Source organism: Somniosus microcephalus, chromosome 1, assembly GCF_052327205.1.
Source record: "Somniosus microcephalus isolate GS21.2 chromosome 1, FLI_Smic_1.0, whole genome shotgun sequence".
NCBI lineage: Eukaryota > Metazoa > Chordata > Chondrichthyes > Squaliformes > Somniosidae > Somniosus > Somniosus microcephalus.
Window position 1 is genome coordinate 326,489,468 of NC_140987.1, and position 22,296 is coordinate 326,511,763.

The 22,296-nt window shown below is 44.7% G+C and overlaps 1 protein-coding gene across 5 annotated transcripts in view; it reads right to left on the reverse strand.

Annotated features, from left to right (window-relative positions):
* Positions 1-22,296, reverse strand: part of LOC147124895 (kelch-like protein 13) — a 458,191-nt gene that overhangs the window by 260,507 nt on the left and 175,388 nt on the right. Inside the window, exon 1 of one of the 5 annotated variants that reach the window (XM_085994366.1) lies at positions 19,229-19,771. The exons of 2 other annotated variants lie outside the window; for them this stretch is intronic. In XM_085994366.1, coding sequence (XP_085850492.1) covers positions 19,229-19,326 — 98 coding nt within the window. In that variant the 5' untranslated portion in view covers positions 19,327-19,771. Of the gene's footprint in view, positions 1-19,228; positions 19,772-19,837; positions 20,345-22,296 lie in introns of those variants that run through there. 2 more of the 5 variants (XM_085994337.1, XM_085994328.1) reach the window with 2 other exon arrangements.

Here is a 22,296-nt window from a genome sequence, read left to right on the forward strand (position 1 = left end):
TGGCCCAGTCGCGCACATCTTTTCTCATTCCCCTCCAGACTAACTTGGACGCTAACAATTTCTGTGAAGCACGCACACCCGGGAGCGCAAGCCCGTGAATGATATCGAATACTTTCCTGCGCCAGGACAACGGAACGATCGGGCGTGGGTCTCCCAGGAAAACATCGCAGAACAAGGAGGTGCCGGCCGAGTGGAAAAGCACATCCGCTGGCCGCAGGCAGGACGAATCGGAGCGGAAAGCTTGCGTTTCCAGGTCAGTCGCTTGGTCAGCCGCCATGAGCGAATAGTCAAGCTCCAGCTGGACGGTCGCACGCGAGAGGCAGTCGGCAACCACGTTGTCCTTGCCAACCACGTGCCGGATATCGGTGGTAAACTCAGAAATGAAGGTGAGTTGTCGTTGCTGCCGGGCCGACCACGGTTCAGTCGTCTTGGCCATGGCAAACGTCAGGGGCTTGTGATCTACAAAGGCGGTGAATTGGCGTCCTTCCAATAAAAAGCGAAAGTGGCGGATGGCCAGGAACAACGCCAACAGCTCCTGGTCGAATGTGCTGTAGCTACGTTCGTTACTACGCAACTGGCGGCTAAAAAACGCCAGCGGTTGCCATGTCCTGTCGACTCATTGCTCTTGCAGGGCGCCGACGGCGTAGTCCGACGCATCTGTCGTGAGCGCGATGGTGGCGCCAGGCAGCGGGTGCGCCAACATCGTCGCATTGGCGAGGGCCCCCTTCGTGTCCCCAAAAGCACGGTCCATCACCGGCGTCCAACTCATAGGTTCTTTCCCCGGCTTCCCTCAGAGTGCCTCGTAGAGCGGCTTGGGGGACAAATCGATGGTAAAAATTTACCATTCCGAGGAATTCTTGGAGCACTTTGACGGATTGTGGCCGCGGGAACGCAGCGATGGTTGCCACTTTCGCCCGGAGTGGCAGCGCCCCTTCTGCGGTGATGCGGTGGCCCAGAAAATCGATCTGCCTCAGTCCGAATTGGCACTTGTTTGGGTTAATTATAAGACCATGTTCCTGGAGGCGGCGGAAGAGGATGCGCAGGTGTCGTAGATGTTCCTCCTTTGACGCGCTGGCGACGAGGATGTCATCGAGGTACACGAAAAGGAATTTGAGATCTCGCAGCACCGAATCCATGAGGCGTTGGAACGCCTGCGCCGCATTTTTGAGTCTGAAAGGCATTCTTAGGAATTCGAAGAGTCCAAAAGGGGTAATGATCGCCGTCTTCTGGACGTCCTGGGGGTGGACAGGCACTTGGTGGTACCCCCGGACAAGGTCGATCTTGGAGAACAACGAATTGCCTGCCAAATGAGCGGAAAAATCTTGTATGTACTGTATCGGGTACCGGTCTGGAGTCGTGACCTCATTGAGGCGCCGATAATCACCGCAGGGCCGCCACCCACTGCTGTGCTTTGGCACGATATGCAGCGGAGACGACCAGGGACTCTCTGACCGGCGAACGATGCCCAACCGCTCCATAGTGGCGAATTCCGCCTTTGCGGCCTCGAGTTTACTGGCCTCCAATCGCCGAGCCCAGGCGTAAACCGGGGGGCCGGTCGTCGCAATGTGGTGTTCAACACCATGTTTGGCGGTCGTCGCCAAGAAGGTGGGTCGAGTGAGCTCCGGAAATTCCCTGAGCGGGTGTCGACTCGGTGCAGGCAACCGCGTGGGCCGCGCCCGAGCCCCGAAAACAGGGGATGGGGGCCCATGAGGCGGCATGAATCAGGCGGCGATTACGTACGTCGACCAGTAGGTCATTCGTGCAGAAAAAGTCAGTGCCAAGGATTGCCAGTGGTATTTTGGCGGTTATAAACTCCCAGTGGAAAAGTTGCCCGCCGAGACACAACTGGATCCGCCGCTTCCCGAACGTACGGATAGCGCTGCCATTGGCGGCCTGTAGTGGAGAACCACGCCTCCCTGATCTGACGTTGAGGCGCGAAGCGGGGAGGATGCTGCACTGGGCGCCCGTGTCGCACAAGAACCGCCGGCACAAGAACCGCCGGCCCGAAATGGAGTCGGTGATATACAACAATTTCCTGGAATCACCAACTGTCATCGTGGACGCGAAACCGACCTCGGGGTCTCTCTTCCATTCGCGCAATCGGCTTTGCTGCTTTCTCGGTGCCGGTGGCACGAAACTACATGGGGGGCGGCAGTATCTGGCTTTCGGACCGAAACGGGCGTGGTAGTAGCAGAGGCCGGTCTGTGGAGATGCCGAGGCGGGACGCTTCGAGGTGGCACAGTACTGCTGCATCACCGCGTAAATGGTGTCGGCTTCGGCCGCGAGCGCTACACCGTCCATAGCCTCTGACCTGGCGAGGGCTGCTTGCACCTGCTCGGGGAGCTGGCTCAGGAACAGTTCCCAAAACAGAAAACACTGCGGCTCAGACCCGAGGAGTGTGAGCATTTGGCTCATCAACTCGGAAGACTTAGCGTCGCCTAACCCGGGGAGTGCGAGCAAGCGTCGTGCGCGCTCCGCCTTCGTGAGACCGAATATTTGTTTATCTTCAATCCTACAGGCCAATGAACTTGATCAGTGACACTTGCTCTCAATACGCCATTGTTTTTAATAATTATAGATGGTTGGTCATCTGAGTGCTGGCAGACTGGAGTCCCAACAGGCCTCACAGGAAATGTCTGTGTTTTCCGCATAGAAGTTAAAAATACTCCAGTGTCATATGTCACCTTTAGAAGAATAAAGGAAGATCCTCAGTAGCGAGGTGACTAAATGGTTCAAAGGCCTGATATACCCATGAGGGAGCATTCACTGGCAGTGGATTTACTTTATTGGCTTGAGTTCAGTGTAAGATTGTTTTCTCTACCTGATCATGACAGAGCTCCTATCCCTTGCAATGGTGGCTTACATACCTAACTGCTACTGCTCTCCCAACATGGTCCCAATTTCTGCGAAAATCTCCGTGCAGAATCAGGTACGCGGATAACCGGAACGTGGTTTATTGAGGTCACACTCCCCTCTGCCTCTTCACCTCTCTCTCCTCTTTTAAGGCCCTCCATAAAGCCCTCCTTTTTGACCAAGCTTTTAGTCACCTCTCCTAATATCTCCTTCTGTGTCTCAGCATATAGTTTAGTCTGATTACATCTCTGTGAAACACCTTGGGACATTTTTTACGCCAAAGGCACTATATAAATGCAAACATACTATATTATAAACCACATTCACCAAGCATTATTGGTAACAGTACATGGCAAAAAAGAGAGTCTTCACTAAATTCAGTAATTCTTCACGCTAAATCAATTTCAATCAGTTGGTTGTGCAATTTCCTCGGCACAGACAATTGGAATACATTGCATGCATACATGCGTCCTCACTGTGAAGGTGTAGACTATGCCAGATTAGGTAAAGTTAAGATCTTGCACACCTCTACAGAGCTGCATTGTAACTCACAGCCAGATCAATCCCGATGCCTCCGCTTTTGTTTCAAGATCCTAAGTACATGCTCAACAACTTAACCAGCCATTTAACAACACAAGGTGATGTTTTACTGTACCTTCATTTTGTGGATTTTGCACTCATGCCATCAGACAAAGTTTCAAAATATCCTTGCAATCATCCTCCTTAAATAATGCAAAAATACTTGAACTTTGTAGAACTGTACAGTGAATTAGCAATAATAGAAATTTCGAGGAAGGAACCAGAAGCATAACCTGACAAAAATTAACAGCAATGTTTGAGGGGAGGGAAGCCTCGACTGGAAAGGGGACATGGTTCCAATGATGAAAGTGTAAAAGAATTAGAGAAATATTACAGCTGAGATGAACAGGAAAAAAGAGTTAGTTTTTAAATTACCTTGAAAATTAAAAAAAAATTAAAATGCTGCAAGGGAGTGTGACTCATCGAAAACAGATGGGGAAAGCTCCACTTATTTAATGAATGAAGATAAAGTAATCTCAGCAAAATTGTTGATTTAGAAACCAAGGTATGATCAATTTTAGGATCTTTGGTTTTCTGAATGTTGTAAGCAGTCGACGCACACACCTTGGGGGACTGGTCACCAACCAAGGCCCTCCCAACACAAAACATGTCTTTGTGACTAAATTACTGTACTATCAGACAGGCAGTAATAGATGAATTACAAGAAGGGGCCAACAGATGCAAGAATATAATGATACTGGCAAACAAATCGTCATTCCCCATAAAGGATTTGATGGGCTGTGCAATGCAACAGAGATAAAGAAACAAAGAGATGATTTCCTCAGGCCTCTCTGCAGTTTGGCGTTCGTCCAACTCACTCAGAAATTTAAAATGAATGCTTATTTGCCACTGTGTTTAGCCTGTATGAAATATGTACTTAGAAGACACATATGCTATGTTAACGAATTCATTAATAAGGTTATGGAGCATTACTAGAAGCAGGGAGTACAGACCTAAAGATGTTGTTGCAATATATCAGGGAGACTATACTTTAAATGTATTGTTCTAAAATCTAGTGAATAGTTGATGTGTTGGACAAAGTGTCATATCTCTTACATAGGAACAGGAGTAGGCTAATCAGCCCCTCGAGTCTCTTCCACCATTCAATTAGATTGTGGCGGATCTGTTCCTCGACTCCATTTATCTGCTTTTGATCTAAATTTCTTGATATCCTTACACAACAAAAGTCCATCAATCTCGGTCTTGAAAATTTCAATTAAGGCAGCATCCACAGCCTTTTGGGGTAGCGAGTTCCAGATTTCCACTACCCCTTATGTGAAAAAGTGCTTCCTGATTCCACTCCCGAATGGCCTAATTTTAGGATTGCCCCCTTGTTCTGGATTTCCCACCAGAGGTAATAGCTTCTTTGTATCTGCTCTATCGAATCCTTTAATCATTTTAAAGACCTCGATCAGATTACCCATCAACCTTCTAAACGGAAGAGAATACAAGCCAAGTTTGGTATTATAATTCCTTGTCTGTCCTTGTAATTCAACCCTTTAATCTTGGCTAGCATTCTGGTGAATCTGCGCTTTAGCCCCTCCAAGGCTAACATATCTTTCTGGAGGTTTGGTGGTCAAAATTGAACACAAAACTCCAGATGGGGTCTGACCAAGCTCTGTGCAACTGAAGCATCACTTCCTCACTTGTGAATTCCAACCCTCTTGAGATAAAGGCCAACATTCTATTAGCCTTTCTGATAACTTTTTGTACATGCCCACTATCACTTTTTGTGATTTGTGTACACGGAAATTTAAATCCTCCAAAGCTTCTAATCTGTCACTACAGTATTAAGAAAATATTCAGATTTCTCAAATCCAAACCTCTCAATTCCCCACACTGAACTGCCCACTCATTTAGTCTATGTCCCTTTGTAACTTCCTGCTCCCAGCTACACAAGTTACCGTGCAGATTACCCCTTACATAGAACAAAATAAAAATATTTAACTACAGTAATGACATTCCCATGCATAATATTAATTTTTATCGTTATATTTGAACTGCAACATTGTGTTCACAATTATTGGCTTGTATTACTGTGCTCCGTTCTACTTCTCCATCCTTCTTTCCTTTCAGGTTTCTTTACCACATACCATAGGTCTCCATATTAAGGTCACACAGTCACTGCAGCACCAGTAATAATAATAGTGGGAAATATATTCGAAAAGTATATAAAAATAGTGGAACCTCAATTACCTGGCTTGTTCCCCATGGATAATGGTGGATAATTTTGAGTCCACAAATTTTGGCTTTGCACATATGGTACGACAATACGCAGGCCACAGGAATAAAGAATAAAGTACAGACCTAAAGACCTACGAGAGCAAACGGAATTCTTGGGCTATGATTTATAACAGATTGGAGGAGATTGTAGCAAAGAAGTTAAGTCTTTGTTAAGATTTTGTCCAACAAGAGTTTTAGTGGATAATCACAAATGCAGATAATTGGAGGTTGGATAATGGAAGTTCCACTGTGTAAAAAGCACGTGAAAGGATTTTGCCGCCATCTCCTTGGATAGTTCAACGGATAAATGTACTGCATAATGTGGTACCGAGATATGCAGGCTGGGAGGTTCCCAGGTTTGAGAAAAATAAGCCAGGGGTTCTAGTCCCTCCCAACTGTTACCTAGCACTTATCACATCCCGCCAATCAATCAGAGAACATTATCTTTATCCCGACTGTCCGTTCCCGACCTGCCAACCAATTACCAACCCATGTCACACTTGTCTCGCCTCCTTTGAGCCCTTCCTTAAAACCCACCTCTTTTGGGTCACTCATCATAATATCTCCTTCTTTGGCTCAGTGTTTAAGTTTGCCTAATTATGGTCCTGTAAAGTGCCTTAGGACTTGTTACTATGTTAAAGGGGCTATATAATTGGAAGTTGAGTTGTTTGAGGTTTTGGGCTGAAGGAGGTTGCAGAGGTGAAGCGGAGGCAAGACAATGAAAGAATTTGTAGAAAAAGACAAAGATTTTGAATTAAATGCATTGGGGAACAGACAGCCAATGAAGGTTGGCAAAGACAAGGGTGATGGGGGAGGAGCAAGACAGGATGTGGGTAGTGGAATTTTGGACAAATTGGAGGTATGTGTAGGGTGGTGCGGAGTTCAGGGACCAACAAGGTGCGCTTTGGAGCAGCGGGCTCAATAGTTCATCTGTACTATAAATTAATCTCACATGGCAACAGCAATCCAGATTGGGGAGGGGAAAATCAGCTAGCTTTCCACTGCTGATCGCGTTACTGCAAATCTTGAGTATGCGGGTGCTGGGTGAGGACAAGACTGAGCTCGGCTGTGATGTGCTCCAGTTGAATAGCCAGCCAGCTAGAAGGCTCACGTAAGAAAAATGACCATTTGTATGTATCGAAAAATACCAGTGCTCCTGGAATCATAAGTCAGCGAGGGAGTCAATGCCTTCAGGACAGCTAAACATTGTGATAAGAAAAGGGAAATACAATAGAGGCTGCAATACATGCTTAGAGAGGAAAAAGGAGAACATACACAATTTTGTTGAAGTTAAATTTTGAACATAGAGTATTTGATACCCATTAATTTTCACAGGAAGGCTGCGTAATTTGTTCTTAAAATACTGCATTTTTGTGCTTGTATCTCCTGCATTTCTTCATAGTTGATTTTTCACATGTAAAAAGAAATTAATAAAAATAGTGGAGGGAGAAATTCAGTATCGCCCCATTTGGGTCGCAATTATCGGCCTGGCGCAAAGTTTAGCGCCTGGCGCTAATTATCGCCTCCGACTGCAAACTTGGCTTCTATCGCCCCTGGAGGTGATTGGAGCGCTAAATCAGGCGCTACACACCTCTCTTAAGGCGCCAATGCCGAGGAGCGAGGCACTGCCTCAGAGCGCTGGCGAAGCTCATGTGATGTCAGTCAGCAATGGAACAGAGACACACTGGCGCCAGCCAGTTCTTAAAGTCGATCTTGATCTCCATCCACACCCTGCTCATTGCAGCCTTCAATCTTGGCCTGGAGAGACCTGTACATCAAATCTGCTGGAAAGAACAATGGAGGCCCAGGGAAAGAGCTCAGAGTGCAGCCCCCATAGACTCTTCTAAATCGATGCAAGGTCAAATCAAAATGAACCTGCAAAGTGCTGCTCAGTACCCAAAACTCCTTCACACAGCGTTGAATCTCTCCAGAAGTGTGTCTCTCAGAATGTGTGGTGCAAAAATGTAACCGACAAAAAAAAGGCAGGAAGTGGTCGCCTTTAAATAGCACTCCCCCAGTCCCTTCCCGACTGCAAAATGCTCTCAACCTGTCGTTGCTAGTGGCAGGCGGTAAGGCAAGGGGCACCACTCAATATTCAGTCCGGGGCACTGCACACTCGACTGACGTCATGATCTGCGGGCGCAGGAAATCGTGGCGGTAGTGTTTAGCGCCGCCGCAAAATGTCTGGTTAATTTCACGAGCGGTGCAAACATTGCCGCGCCTGGGCGCTAGTTGCTTTGCGCCAGATTGGATGGAGACTGAGTGCAGAGACCGAGGTGTAAGGATCGCAAAATTACACATTTTCCCCAAAAAGGAAGAAAGGAGAGATATTGGACTGTTTGAAGGTATATTGGGCCAAAGGGATTTTTTAAAATCAAAACCCCAGGAAGATTTGGCTGGTTTAAAAGGCATGTTCAGACTTGCAATCGGCTGTGACACAGGGGAGGTGGAGTGGGCCCCCGAGTTTGGATATTGGACAGTCTGGGAATGTCTTGGGCCACCTCAGCCTTTACATAAAGACAACAAAACCTGTTCCCGCCAAAAATCGCAGAGCCAAAGTACATGAATAAAACAGTACATGCCCACAGCAACACCAAGGAAAGAACATAGCCTAACAGGATACAACAATCAAACAGCAGCCCAAAACCAATCAAGCAGATTGACAACCGTTTTGCATTTTTAAACTAGTTTCAAGGCAATCCCGAAACCAGTTAAAGGCCAATTAAAGTTAGATGGGCCATCCCCGAAACTCGTTAAAGTTTTAAAACCTATTAAAAATAACGAGCCCGCCAAATTTAACAAAGAAACCTGAGATTTGGCAGTCAGATAAGCCAGGCCTCAAACCAGTATAATTGAGGCCTGCTTTGTTCTGAAAGTCAGTTTGACAAACAGTTCATCAGAAGCAGTTCAAGTTCAACAGCCAGTAGAGAGAGATCACCATCGGAGACTTGAAGAGACAGAAGGAGAACGAAGGTCGCGGCAACCGAAGGCCTAAAGAAACCAACAATTACCAGTATTACCACCAACCAGGTAATACTGGGCCACTGCGACCAACAAGAAACCAACCACCGAAAAACAAAGACTTGTTTCCACTCTACAAGCTAGTCTGACTTACCCCTGGGTAAGATTTGGACACAAAAGACCCTAAAACTTGCCCTAAAGAAAATTGGGTACTTACCCGATACATCCAACAGCGCGACTAACCGCATCAGCGGCCAAACCCAAACTGAAGACCCAACGCAGGTGCAGTCTTCCACCACGTCCGGGATACGGCAGGCCCCAACCGCCACAACTAAGGAGAACCCCGAAATCATGAACCTCTACAATCAGTCAAGAAAGTCGATTGGTGAGCATTTCCTGGTCCTCTGGATTTCAACCTAGATAGGATAGTGGGGTTGGGAGGGTAAGGGATTTTGTCTATTGTAATTCTCCCTCGCATGCAGAGTGTTCCCCACCCTTTAAGAGTATAAGTTTATTGTATTGTATATTTTCCTGTCTCAAAATAAAGATCTTAATTCTTTTGACCAACCCAGGTGTCTGTTGCAAGTTCATTACAACCCCCAAATAAGTCCAAAGTCTAGGACAAAAGGGAGTGGGAGCGATTCGAACCGCTCACAGGAGTCAGAGGTGAAGCTGACAAACAACCCACACACCACCCCTTACAAGGATTGAAGGAGCGGGAGAGAGAGCGACCCAGACTCACTGGCGGCAGCAGCGAGCGCGGTGCTGGGTGGAGACTGAGCACAGAGACCGAGGATTTACGGAGCGGCGAGAGAGAGCGAAGTAAAAAGTAACCGAAGTGTGACGTCACCAGAAAGCAGGTAAGTGATTGGTTGGTGAGTATTTCTCTCTTACTTCCAAACTTAATTTTTGTGGTTTACACAAACATAGAAGATAGGAGCAGGAGTAGGCCATTCGGCCCCTCGAGCCTGCTCCGCCATTTAATGAGATCATGGCTGATCATCCAAATTCAGTACCCTGTCCCTGCTTTCTCCCCATATCCCTTGATCCCTTTAGCCTGAACAAATATATCTAACTCCTTCTTGAATATATTTAATGAATTGGCCTCAACTGCCTTCTGTGGTAGAGATTTCCACAGGTTCACCACTCTCCGGGTGAAGAAATTCCTCCTCATCTCTGTCCTAAATGGCTTTCCCCTTATCTTTAGACTGTTACCCCTGGTTCTGGACTCCCCCGCCATCGGGAACATCCTTCCTGCATCTAGTCTGTCTAGTCCTGTTAGAATTTTATAAGTTTCAATGAGATCCCCTTTCATTCTTCTAAACTCCAGCGAATAGAAGTCCAATCGACCCAATCTCTCCTCATACGTCATTCCTGCCATCCCAGGTATCAGCCTGGTGAATCTTCGCTGCACTCCCTCCATGGCAAGAACATCCTTACTCAGATAAGGGGACCAAAACTGCACACAATACTCAAGGAGTGGTCTCACCAAGGCCCTGTACAACTGCAGCAAGACATCCTTGCTCCTGTACTCGAATCCTCTCGCTATTAAAGGTCAACATACCATTTGCCTTCTTAACCGCCTGCTGCACTTGCATGCTTACCTTCAGCGACTGGTGCACAAGGACACCCAGGTCTCGTTGCACTTCCCCTTCTGCCAATCTATTGCCGTTCAGATAATAATCTGCCTTCCTGTTTTTGCCACCAAAGTCGATAACCTCGCATTTACCCACATTATACTGCATCTGCCATGTATCTGCCCAATCACCCAACCTGTCCAAATCATCCTGGAGTTTTTCGGCATCCTCCTCACAGCACACACGCCCACCCAGCTTTGTATCGTCTGCAAACTTGGAGATATTACATCTAGTTCCCTTGTCTAGATCATTAATATATATTGTGAATAGCTGGGGTCCTAGCACCGATCCCTGCGGTACCCCACTAGTCACTGCCTGCCACTCGGAAAAAGACCAGTTTATTCCAACTCTTTGCTTCCTGTCAGCCAACCAGTTCTCTATCCAAGTCAGTATCTTACCCCCAATCCCATGTGCTTTAACTTTACACGCTAATCTCTTATGCGCGACCTTATCGAAAGCCTTCTGAAAGTCCAAATATGCCACATCCACTGGTTCTCCCTTATCTATTCTACCAGTTACATCCTCAAAAAATTCCAGTACATTAGTCAAGCACGATTTACCTTTTGTAAATCCATGTTGACTTTGTCCGATCCTGTCACTGTTTTCCAAGTGCTCTGCTATTACATCCTTTATAATGGACTCTAGCATTTTCCCCACTACCGATGTCAGGCTTACAGGTCTATATTTCCCCGTTTTCTCTCTACCACCTTTTTTGAATCGTGGGGTTACATTAACTACCCTCCAATTCATGGGAACTGTTCCAGAGTCCATAGAATTTTGGAAGATGACCAACAGTGCATCTACTATTTCTAGGGCCACTTCCTTAAGTACTCTAGGATGTAGATTATCAGGCCCTGGGGATTTATCGGCCTTCAATCGCGTCAATTTCCCCTAACACCATTTCCCTAAAAATACTGATTTCATTCAGTTCCTCCCTCTCATTAGACCCTATGTCCCCAACATCTCTGGGCGGTTATTTATGTCCTCCTTTGTGAAGACAGAACCAAAGTATGTATTTAATTGGTCTGCCATTTCTTTTTTCCCCATTATAAATTCACCTAATTCTGACTGCAAGGGACCTTATAGTTTCTGGGGTCTCTGTTGTGTAGCAGGGAGTGCTCGTAAACAAGGGCCCTTCAGTATATCATTTAATTGAAGTGTAATTAGTGGTATTGATTTGATTTGAATTAATTTGAATTAATTAAAGGCTAAGTCATGGCAGCACAGTGTGGCCCCGTGGCATGCTCCTCCTGCACTATGTGGGAAATCAGGGACACTTCCTGTGTCCCCGACGACCATGTGTGCAGGAAGTGTATCCAGCTACAGCGACTGGCAGATCAAATTGCGGCGCTGGAGCTGCGAATTGATACATACTGTAGCATGCGCGATGCTGAGGACATCGTGGATAGCACGTTTAGGGAGTTGGGCACACCGCAGGAACAGGCTGCACAGGCAGGAAGGGAATGGGTGACCGCCAGGCAGAGTAGTAGGCGCAGGCAGGTAATGCAGGGGTCCCCTGTGGCCATCCCCCTCAAACAGATATACCGATTTGGATATTGTTGGGGGAGATGGCTTATCGGGGGAAGGCAGCAGTAGCCAACTTCCTGGCACCATGGGTGGTTCTGCTGCACAGGAGGGGAGGAAAAAGAGCAGGAGAGCTATAGTGTTAGGGGATTCTATTGTAAGGGGAATAGATAGGCGTTTCTGCGCTGCAAATGAGACTCCAGGATGGTATGTTGCCTCCCTGGTGCAAGGGTCAAGGATGTCTCGGAGCGGCTGCAGGGCATTCTGGAGGGGGAGGGTGAACAGCCAGCTGTCGTGGTGCATATAGGCATCAACGATATAGGTAAAGACTGGGATGAGGTCCTAAAAGCTGAATATAGGGAGTTCGGAGGTAAATTAAAAAATAGGCCCTCAAAGGTAGTAATCTCAGGATTGCTACCACTGCTACGTGCTAGTCAGAGTAGAAATAGAAGGATATTTCAGATGAGTATGTAGCTAGAGGAATGGTGCAAGGGGGAGGGATGCAAATTCCTGGGACATTGGAACCGGTTCTAGGGGAGGTGGGACCAGTACAAACTGGACGGTTTGCACCTGGGCAGGACTGGGACCGATGTCATAGGGGGAGTGTTTAAACTAAAATGGCAGGGGTTTGGGAACCTGTGCAGGGAGTCAGAGGAAAGGGAAGCAAGGGTAGAAGCAAAAGACAGGAAGGCGAAAAGCAAAAGTGAAAGGCAGAGAAATCAAGGGTGTAAATCAAACAGGACCACAGTATTAATAACTCTAAAAGGACTAAGTGTTAAAAAAAACAAGCCTGAAGGCTTTGTGTCTTAATGCGAGGAGCATTCGTAATAACATGGATTAATTAGCTGCGCAAATAGGTGTAAACGGATATGATATAATTGGGATTACGGAGACATGGCTCCAGGGTGACCAAGGCTGGGAGTTCAACATCCAGGGCTGTTCAATATTCAGGAAGGACAGGCAAAAAGGAGAAGGAGGTGGGGTAGCATTGCTGGTTAAAGAGATTAACACGATAGTAAGGAATGTGTATGGGTAGAGCTGAGAAATACCAAGGGGCAGAAAACGTTAGCGGGAGTTGTATACAGGCCTCCAAACAGTAATGCTGAGGTTGGGGATGCCATTAAACAGGAAATTAGGGCACAGCAGTTATCATGGGTGACTTTAATCTACATATAGTTTGGGCTAACCAAATTATTAACAATACTGTGGAGGAGGAATTCCTAGTGTATACGGGATGGTTTCCTGGACCAATATGTCGAGGAAACAACTAGCGATCAGGCCATCTTAGACTGGGTATTATGTAATGAGAAAGGATTGATTAGCAATCTTGTTGTGCGAGGCCCCTTGGGGAGGAGCGATCATAATATGATAGAATTCTTCATCAAGATGGAGTGTGAAGTAGTTGACTGAGAGACTAGGATCCTGAATTTAAATAAAGGAAACTACGATGGTATGAGGCGCGAATTGGCTAGGATGGATTGGCGAACGTTACTTAAAGGGTTGACAGTGGATAGGCAATGGCAAACATTTAAAGATCGCATGGATGAACGACAGAATTTATTCACCCGTCTGGCATAAAAACAAAAAAGGTGGCGCAACCGTGGCTAACAAGGGAAATTAGGGATAGCATAAGATCCAAGGAGAGGACATATAAATTGGCCAGAAAAAGCAGCAAACCTGAGGATTGGGAGCAGTTTAGGATTCAGCAAAGGAGGACAAAAGGATTAATTAAGGAGGGGGGAAATAGAGTATGAGAGTAAGCTTGCAGGGAACATAGAAACTGACTGTAAAAGCTTTTATAGATACGGGAAGAGAAAAAGATTGGTGAAGTCAAGCGTCGGTCCCTTGCAGTCAGAATCAGGGGAATTTATAATGGGGAACAAAGAAATGGCTGACCAATTAAATACATACTTTGGTTCTGTCTTCACAAAAGAGGACACAAATAACCTCCCAGAGATGTCGGGGAACATAGGGTTTAATGAGAGGGAGGAACTGAATGAAATCAGTATTTGTAGGGAAATGGGAAATTGACGGGATTGAAGGCCGATAAATCCCCAGGGCCTGATAATCTACATCCTAGGGTACCTTAAGGAAGTGGCCATAGAAATAGTAGATGCATTGCTGATCATCTTCGGAAAATGCTAGAGTCCATTATAAAAGATGCAATAGCAGAGCACTTGGAAAATAGTGACAGGATCGGACAAAGTCAACATGGATTTACAAAAGGTAAATCGTGCTTGACTAATCTACTGGAATTTTTTGAGGGTGTAACTGGTAGAATAGATAAGGGAGAACCAGTGTATGTGGTGTATTTGGACTTTCAGAAGGCTTTCGATAAGGTCCCGCATAAGAGGTTAGCGTGTAAAGTTAAAGCACATGGGATTGGGGGTAAGGTACTGACTTGGATAGAGAACCGTTTGGCAGACAGGAAGCCAAGAGTTGGAATAAACGGGTCTTTTTCTGAGTGGCAGGCAGTGACTAGTGGGGTACCACAGGGATCGGTGCGAGGACCCCAGCTATTCACAATATATATTAATGATCTAGACAAGGGAACTAGATGTAATATTTCCAAGTTTGCAGACGACACAAAGCTGGGTGTGTGTATGTGCTGTGAGGAGGATGCTGAGAAACTCCAGTATGATTTGGACATGTTGGGTGATTGGGCAGATTGATGGCAGATGCAGTATAATGTGGATAAATGCGAGGTTATCCACTTTGGTGGCAAAAACAGGAAGGCAGATTATCTGAACGGCAATAGATTGGGAGAAGGGGAAGTGCAACGAGACCTGGGTGTCCTTGTGCACCAGTCGCTGAAGGTAAGCATGCAGGTGCAGCAGGCGATTAAGGAGGCAAATGGTATGTTGGCCTTCACAGCGAGAGGATTCGAATACAGGAGCAAGGATGTCTTGCTGCAGTTGTACAGGGCCTTGGTGAGACCACATCTTGAGTATTGTGTGCAGTTTTGGTTGCCTTATCTGAGGAAGGGTGTTCTTGCCACGGAGGGAGTGCAGCGAAGATTCACCAGACTGATACCTGGGATGGCAGGAATGACATATGAGGAGAGATTGGGTCGATTGGGCTTATATTCGCTGGAGTTTAGAAGAATGAGAGGGGATTTCATTGAAACTTATAAAATTCTAACAGGACTAGACAGAAGGATGTTCCCGATGGCAGAGGAGTCCAGAACCAGGGGTCATAGTCTAAAGGTAAGGTGTAAGTTATTTAGGACAGAGATGAGGAGGAATTTCTTCACCCAGAGAGTGGTGAACCTGTGGAATTCCCTACCACAAAAGGCAGTTGAGGCCAATTCATTAAATATATTCAAGAAGGAGTTAGATATATTTAATAAGGCTAAAGGGATCAAGGGATATAGGGAGAAAGCAGGGACAGGGTACTGAATTTGGATGACCAGCCATGATCTCATTAAATGGCGGAGCAGGCTCGAGGGGCCGAATGGCCTACTCCTGCTTCTATATTCCAGGTATCTATGTATTAGCGCCCTCTTAGGGTGCTAACGGGAGGCACAAAGCAACCAAATTTTTCCCCCAGTGGTTCTACTGACTTAAAACAGTTGTCCCTTCAGTATAGACTGCTAATAATTTATCAAGGCATTCCAACGTAAAAGAACTCATTCCTGAAGAGTCTCCTCGAGGAGTAAAATTCACTCACTACAAAAGGTTTCTAATGTAACCACAGGGCACGGAGCTTGCGAGTTAATAGAAACCTCAAGATTCGACTGCAAGATTCTAGAATTAGCAGCACTGCGTAGCTTACGAATATTATTTGAAGCCAGAAGTGAAAGGTTTGTAGAAAATGCACTTCATTCTAGGAACACTAAGAGTTTGAAGAATTAAGAACCTTCTCCCATTCAGCACATGTACTGAACACGACTTCATAATGATTCATCATCAGACAGATTACTGAATCCTGCTATTCTTATTGGGTACGAGAGCAAGCATCAATGTGTTGTTAAACCGGTATTCCCAGAACAATATCAACATGAATAGCTCAGTAGTTAGATTATCCTGATCTGATTAAAGCACTTGCATCGACCCTGCCTTCTTGTCTAGCAGATCACAAGGCAGACTGTTTGATGGAACCAAATTAGAGATTTTCAGAAGAATTGCTGCAGATGTTAGGCCTCAGAAGATTGCTGCAAAGCTAATAATTTGGCTACTGAGAGAAATGGGACTGAAGCTATATTATGCATTGAAGAGCCATGGTTTGGGTCCATTGCCTATTAAAATACATCGATCTTTGAAGATAATGCTCAGTACAATTTCACTAAAAAACAATGCCGCTCTTTATTTCACATTCCCTTCGCCTTCAACGCTATTATCCTTCAGTTAGGAATGGAAGATGTACTCTGGGCCTCTGGGCCGTGAATTTCTGTACAAGTTGGCAAACACAAGCTTTCGACTGGCTCTCAAATTCTGAAACCCAGATCCTTAGCGTGGAAATCCAGCAAATCTACACCTAGAGGCACCATCGACGCTGAGCTGGCTTTTAGAAACTACTTAGCTTAGAATTTTCCATGTGTACAGTACATTGAGCTTTCCAATAAAACTGAAACAGCTGAGGCCAGCTGACCCAGTCTTCAGCATCTTCAACATGTTGTAACATACACGCGCATACTAAGGTATCAAGGGCAAGCTCGCATATTGACCAGATTGTTTCTTCTGGTATAACATTTTACACAATAAAGTGTGAAAATTCCATTAATTCCCAAGAATTGTTGGTGAAAACTATGCCGACTCAATAAGGTGAGTACTGTTTCCTTTCTCCTGCTTGTTCCATGCCTCTTTGACTCCTCCCTCAAATCTTCCCGATCCAATGCTTCCACTATGCCTTTGGCACTTCTCATCCATTCTCCAGCCACCACCCAGTAATGCCAAAGACTGAGACAGGGTGAAACAGACAGAAGCTGTCAGAGTACCCTCAGCAAACCACAGAAACAGGAGTTGGCCATTCAGCCCCTCAAGTCTGTTCCACCAATCAATTAGCTGATCCATACTTCAATTCTATTTAACTGCCTTAGCCCTTAATAGAAAGACTTGCATTTCTATAGCACCTTTCACGACCTCAGGACATCCCAAAGCGCTTTAAAGCCAATTAAGTACTTGTGAAGTGTAGTCAGGCACACAGCAAGATCCAACACACACCAATGCGATAATTACCAGACAATCTGTTTTATTTTTCAGTCATGTTAATTAAAGGATAAATATTGGCCAGAACCACCCTGCTCTTCTTCAAAATAGTGCCGTGGGACCCGAGGGGGTTTTGGTTTAACATCCCATCTAAAAAACATCTCACCTCTGACAGTGCAGCACTTCCCCAGTACTGCACTTGAGTGTCAGTCTAGATTTTGTCCTCAAGTCCCTGTAGTGGAACCCACAACCTTCTGATTCAGAGCCAAGAGTGCTACCCACTGAGCCTCAGCTGACCTTTACCTTTTTTGGGGGGAGTGTTCCAGATTTCTACCACCCTGTGTGTAGAAAAAGTGCTTCCTGATTTCACTCCAAAATGGCCGAGCTCTAATTTTATGATGCCCCCTTGTTCTTTCTCACGCACTGGAACGAGTGATGAGGGGATAGCCCAACTCTGCAGCAACCTTGGTTACTGTAAGTGGGAGGCTGAGGGGAAGCAGCAAAACAGGAGCGGGAGGGTGAAGGACAGTGGGCAGGAAGTTGAAGGTGTCATCCAATCGACTGCTATTTTCAAAACTATGTGACTCCAGCTGATGATTTTTGACAGCTATGAAATATGATGTTGGAAAGGATAGCAGTGTGCAACACAAATGACTGATTAGCTCTGTTTTCAGTTGTCCTTCAGCAAGATATCTGCATTTTATCAACAAGAGTTTTTTTCCCCCCTCTTGAAATAATGTCTCCCTGGGTTTCTAGCCTGTCCTTCAACTGCCAACTCCACTGGCCTTGTTTTCAGGAATATTGCACTGGTCATAAACTGCTCCCTTTACAGGTCATGGGGAAATCGAGTGCTGCACACTCCAGTCAGTGTGGCCGGAATGGCCAATAATTGCTGCGTTGATGCCCATGGCTCTTAATTCAATCTTCACTCTGGAAACCTGTGCTCCCTGATTGGATTAATGGAGGGAAAGAGCCAAATGGAAGTGGTGTCATAGGCACTGAGCTGCACTGTCATGACATCTGGCAGGAGTGAGAAAAATACAAGCCACACAATATTTTTATAACTTCTAATTTTTGCCTTGCAGGGTTTTATCAGTGTTACTGAAATGAACAAAGGCCCCATTTTTTTTTTGCCAGGTAACATTTCATCTGTTAAACCCAAAAATTCCAATTATGTTCAGAAATACCTGCACTAAAAATTACAGTAGTTCCAAAACGTCCAAGGAAGAAAGTCAGTCCAGATTACAACGTGCTACGTACAAATAAAGACATGCCTGCACCAAAAAATTCTTGTATAAATTACTGGAGAAAGGAGACTAAAAAAGGAGTAAATATACTAAACAAAATCCTAATTACAAAAATCTTAAGACAGAAACTAGGGACTTTTTAAACATTAAAGAGCTGTATAAAGGCAAGTTGTTGCAGTCAATTATGCAGTTTAAGTTTATACAACGTATCTTATATCAAACCATATCAAAGCACAAAACTTCTAAATAAGACAACTGAATATCTGGGAAGCTGGCTTCCCACCTATCGTACCCTATCTAAACTAAGACTCAAACATAGTAAGTTATCTAAATTCAGCACGCAGAGCTCTCAGCCTTCATATTAAAAGCCCGAAAAGAAAGCTCAGCCAAGACTTTACAATGCATTACCTGACACTTAGTCGTGACCCCATGACACCTTTATCCTTAAATATACAAATAATTCTGGTATAAAAAAAATCTAACTCGATTTTTAAAAAGAGCTGCATATCCAACCACCTTTACATCATGAACATTTTTCAAAGTGAAAAATGTTTAATGAAAACTCACTCAGTTGCCTTAACTCACATTCTCGCGTCTGCACGTGCCAAAGCAGCACTGTTCAACGTGTCAGGAGATGAGCAAGGATAAAAAACGATTCAACAATTCAACCAGGACACCTGGTGGCATGCAGCGGTAAATTAAAAAAAAATTAAAAACTGAATGCAGGCATTGATGCTGATAACAATGAGACTGAATTACAGAGGCATCGCTGCAATAAATGATCAAGTGTCGGATACTGCACAATGCAGCACACTTCAAATGCAGTCATTTAGTGCATTCAGCCTTAACCTTAAATGGTCAACGGCAGCATAAATCCTCACAAAAAAGCATTAAGTGCATGCAGTATATACAATCTAATACATTTTAGGTGTCAGTCCTGAAACATCAGCTGAGTAATTAATGCTAGAAAGTGCGTTAATGAATAATTCACATTACACTAGTGCATTGACATGCAAAACCACACAGCGCTTCAGCAAGCTGGCATCTGCGAACTTACATGTATGCTGGAGTCAGTGTTGTTGTCCGAGATGGCTTAAGCACAGAAACTGGGAATTTCCAGTTAGTGGGGTTGCTGGTTTTCCATTTCAATGGCATGTTGTTATAAAAGGTACTACGATACCAGCGACAAGCAGTTCCAAAACAGACTTCCAGCTATGAGCTCCATACCAGACAAGACTGCTCACAGTGGCTGCTGCTTACAACACGTGAATAATTCTGGCACTGCTCTTAAGCTAATGTTTTCAATTGCTGTATTTAGTGAAACAGGGCTGAAAAGAATTTTCTTTCCCAAATCATTTGTCTCCCCTAAAGCATAAGATGAGGTTTCTAGCGTGCTAACTCAACAATAGTGCCACCTTGTTCAAGAGAAGCTCCGACTGCAACGCGCAGCCCGATTCTCAGGAGCAGCACATTAGGGCTTTGTTTACCAGCACACTGCTAGAATAAGATAAGGGCTGCAAGAGCAGTGCTACCTGTACCGAGCTCTGCAATGAAGCAGTAAAATATTCAGTCAACACCCTTCATTTCAATAAGACTTGAACACCACTGTAGAGGATTAAAAAAAAACACAAAAGGATCATGTGATATATCTGAGTCATCAACATACCTACTCAGAATACACTTGTCATCCTCTGTAAATTCTTCTTTTGGGCTGCAACAATACAAATGGGATATAAATTTCAGCATAGCCCTGGGCCACTGCTAATAGACATCAGGGAACAAATTCAGCAGCCTGATTTTCTCCTGTAAAAGCTCCATCCAAACATAGCATCAATGCTATTATGATAAAAAACCTTTTCCCATTCTAACAGTCCATCACAGCCATAATGCAGAGTCCAAGATGTCAAAAAATCAGAACTGATGCAATTTCCTGGATGCCCGTCTAGTGTCGGCTGCTCAGTGTGCTTTTATTTCCCCCATACTCCTTGCCGAGCACCACACTCAAACACCCGAGTATTTTACAACGTGCTGTATTACATGACTCTCATTCTGTATCTTTTGCGGGGAACAGGGCTTGCTTGCAGTATGTTCCAGCAGTTACAATCAGCAATGCTGTTAACGATCCGATTCAACTGCTCTCAAATACCTCATCAACCACTTGAAGTTGTAGCGGAGCAGTTGGTCAAGCAGGTGGCCACCTGGGACCACTCTGCTGTTCTGTGCTCTGCTGCTGATCCCAGGGGTTGGTGACTGATAAGAATCCCTAATGATAACACTCAGGGCATGTGGCTTCATAAGCAAGAGCTCGGAGAGCAACATATTAATATTTGACCAGCCTCTTTCTTTCAAAAAAAACCTGAATGCGTTGCTTTGAAAGGGACTGCAACCTACCTCAGAATATTTTATGCTAAATTTTCAAAACCTTCACAAGACATTTAGTCATTGCATATTGTGTGACCTTTAAATGAGGCAGAATATATTTATATATTATCCAATCATATGCAACCAATTTAAAACACTATACTTCCATGTCTGCAGTGGAATGAAAACTGCAAATAGAATAACAGGCACATTTTAATCTGCAACTTGTCCCAAGAGAGATGTTTATATTGTCCAGAACAAATACAAGACATGAAATAGCAAGACAACAAATTATTACAGTTTCAGCAAACCATTAAAAAATTAAATTGCTCACAGCCTTACACTTGGTGTATTCACGCTATAACTGCAGTGTTGATGAAAAGTACATTCACTCCGCACAAACACTGCAGTTTGTTTGAATCTGGTGTCTGAAAATGTTTGAAAATGTTGCTTGAATCTGGTGTCAGAGCCTGACCTAATATTGAAGTCAATTCGAGCCTGAACACTCGATTTACATTGCACAAGGAGTTCAGCGTTGGTGCAAAGCCGAAACCACTTGGTATGGACCCTAAACGTGGTGTAAATACGCTTACTCCATCATACATGGAAAACCGCAACAGCACATTTCTGTAATAGCTTTTTCTTGCTCAGATTATAAAACTGGCAGCCTAAAAGCCCCAGAATTCAATTCTACAGAGATTACAACTGTAATAATATGATACAATGAATGACTACTCCACGCAACTTTTTTCGTACTTCACTGAGGTGATGACACAGTTAAGAAGAAACAGCATGGGGAAAACTAAATATTCCAGTGATAAGAATCCCTAATGATAACTCGGGGCATGTGGCTTCATAAATAAGAGGGATTTCAGTTATGTGGAGAGACTAGAGAAGCTGCGGTTGTTCTCCTTAGAGCAGAGGAGGTTAGGAAAGATTTAATATAGGTGTTCAAAATAATGAGGGGTTTTGATAGAGTAACTAGGGAGAAACTGGTTCCACTGGCAGTAGGGTCGGTAACAAGAGGGCACAGATTCAAAATAATTGGCAAAAAAAACCAGGGGGAGATGAGGAGAATTTTTTTTTACTCAGCGAGTTGTTGTGATCTGGAATGCGCTGCCTGAAAGGGTGGTGGAAGCAGTTTCAATAATAACTTTCAAAAGGGAATTGGATATATACTTGAAAAGGGAAAAAAGTTGCAGGGCTATGAGTAAAGAGCAGGGGAGTGGGACTAATTTGGTGGTTCTTTCGGAGAGCACGATGGGTTGAATGGCCTCCTTCTGTGCTGTATCATTCTATGATAAGTCTCAGCAGTGGGTCTTGTACTCATGATCTTCTAAATCCGAGATAAAATTGCTACCAATGAGCCAAGGCTGACTCATTTAGGAACCGTTACAGTAAATAAAAACTATGCATTGTGTATATGTCAACTAATGTATCTAAAGTGATTAAAATTGAGGGAGGGAGGAATCAAACCTAAGCTTTGGTGCGTTACTGCAAAGGCTGCACTCCAATCTATATAAAGCAACTGCTTTATCAAAATTCTATATATGCCATTGTCTTTCACTTTGCACCAAGCTGTTTGTAAATTCACTTCACATTGCATAATCATGACAACGTGCTACGTTTCCTGAGGCTATAGCCGCAGCTCTTACAAGAATCCATAAGAAAAGTAAGTATTTTTCACTTAACACACTTGCCTCTTCAAGTGGAAAAAAGGCAAAACAAGTGTGTGTGAATGTAGCCACCAAAGTCACAGTCAAT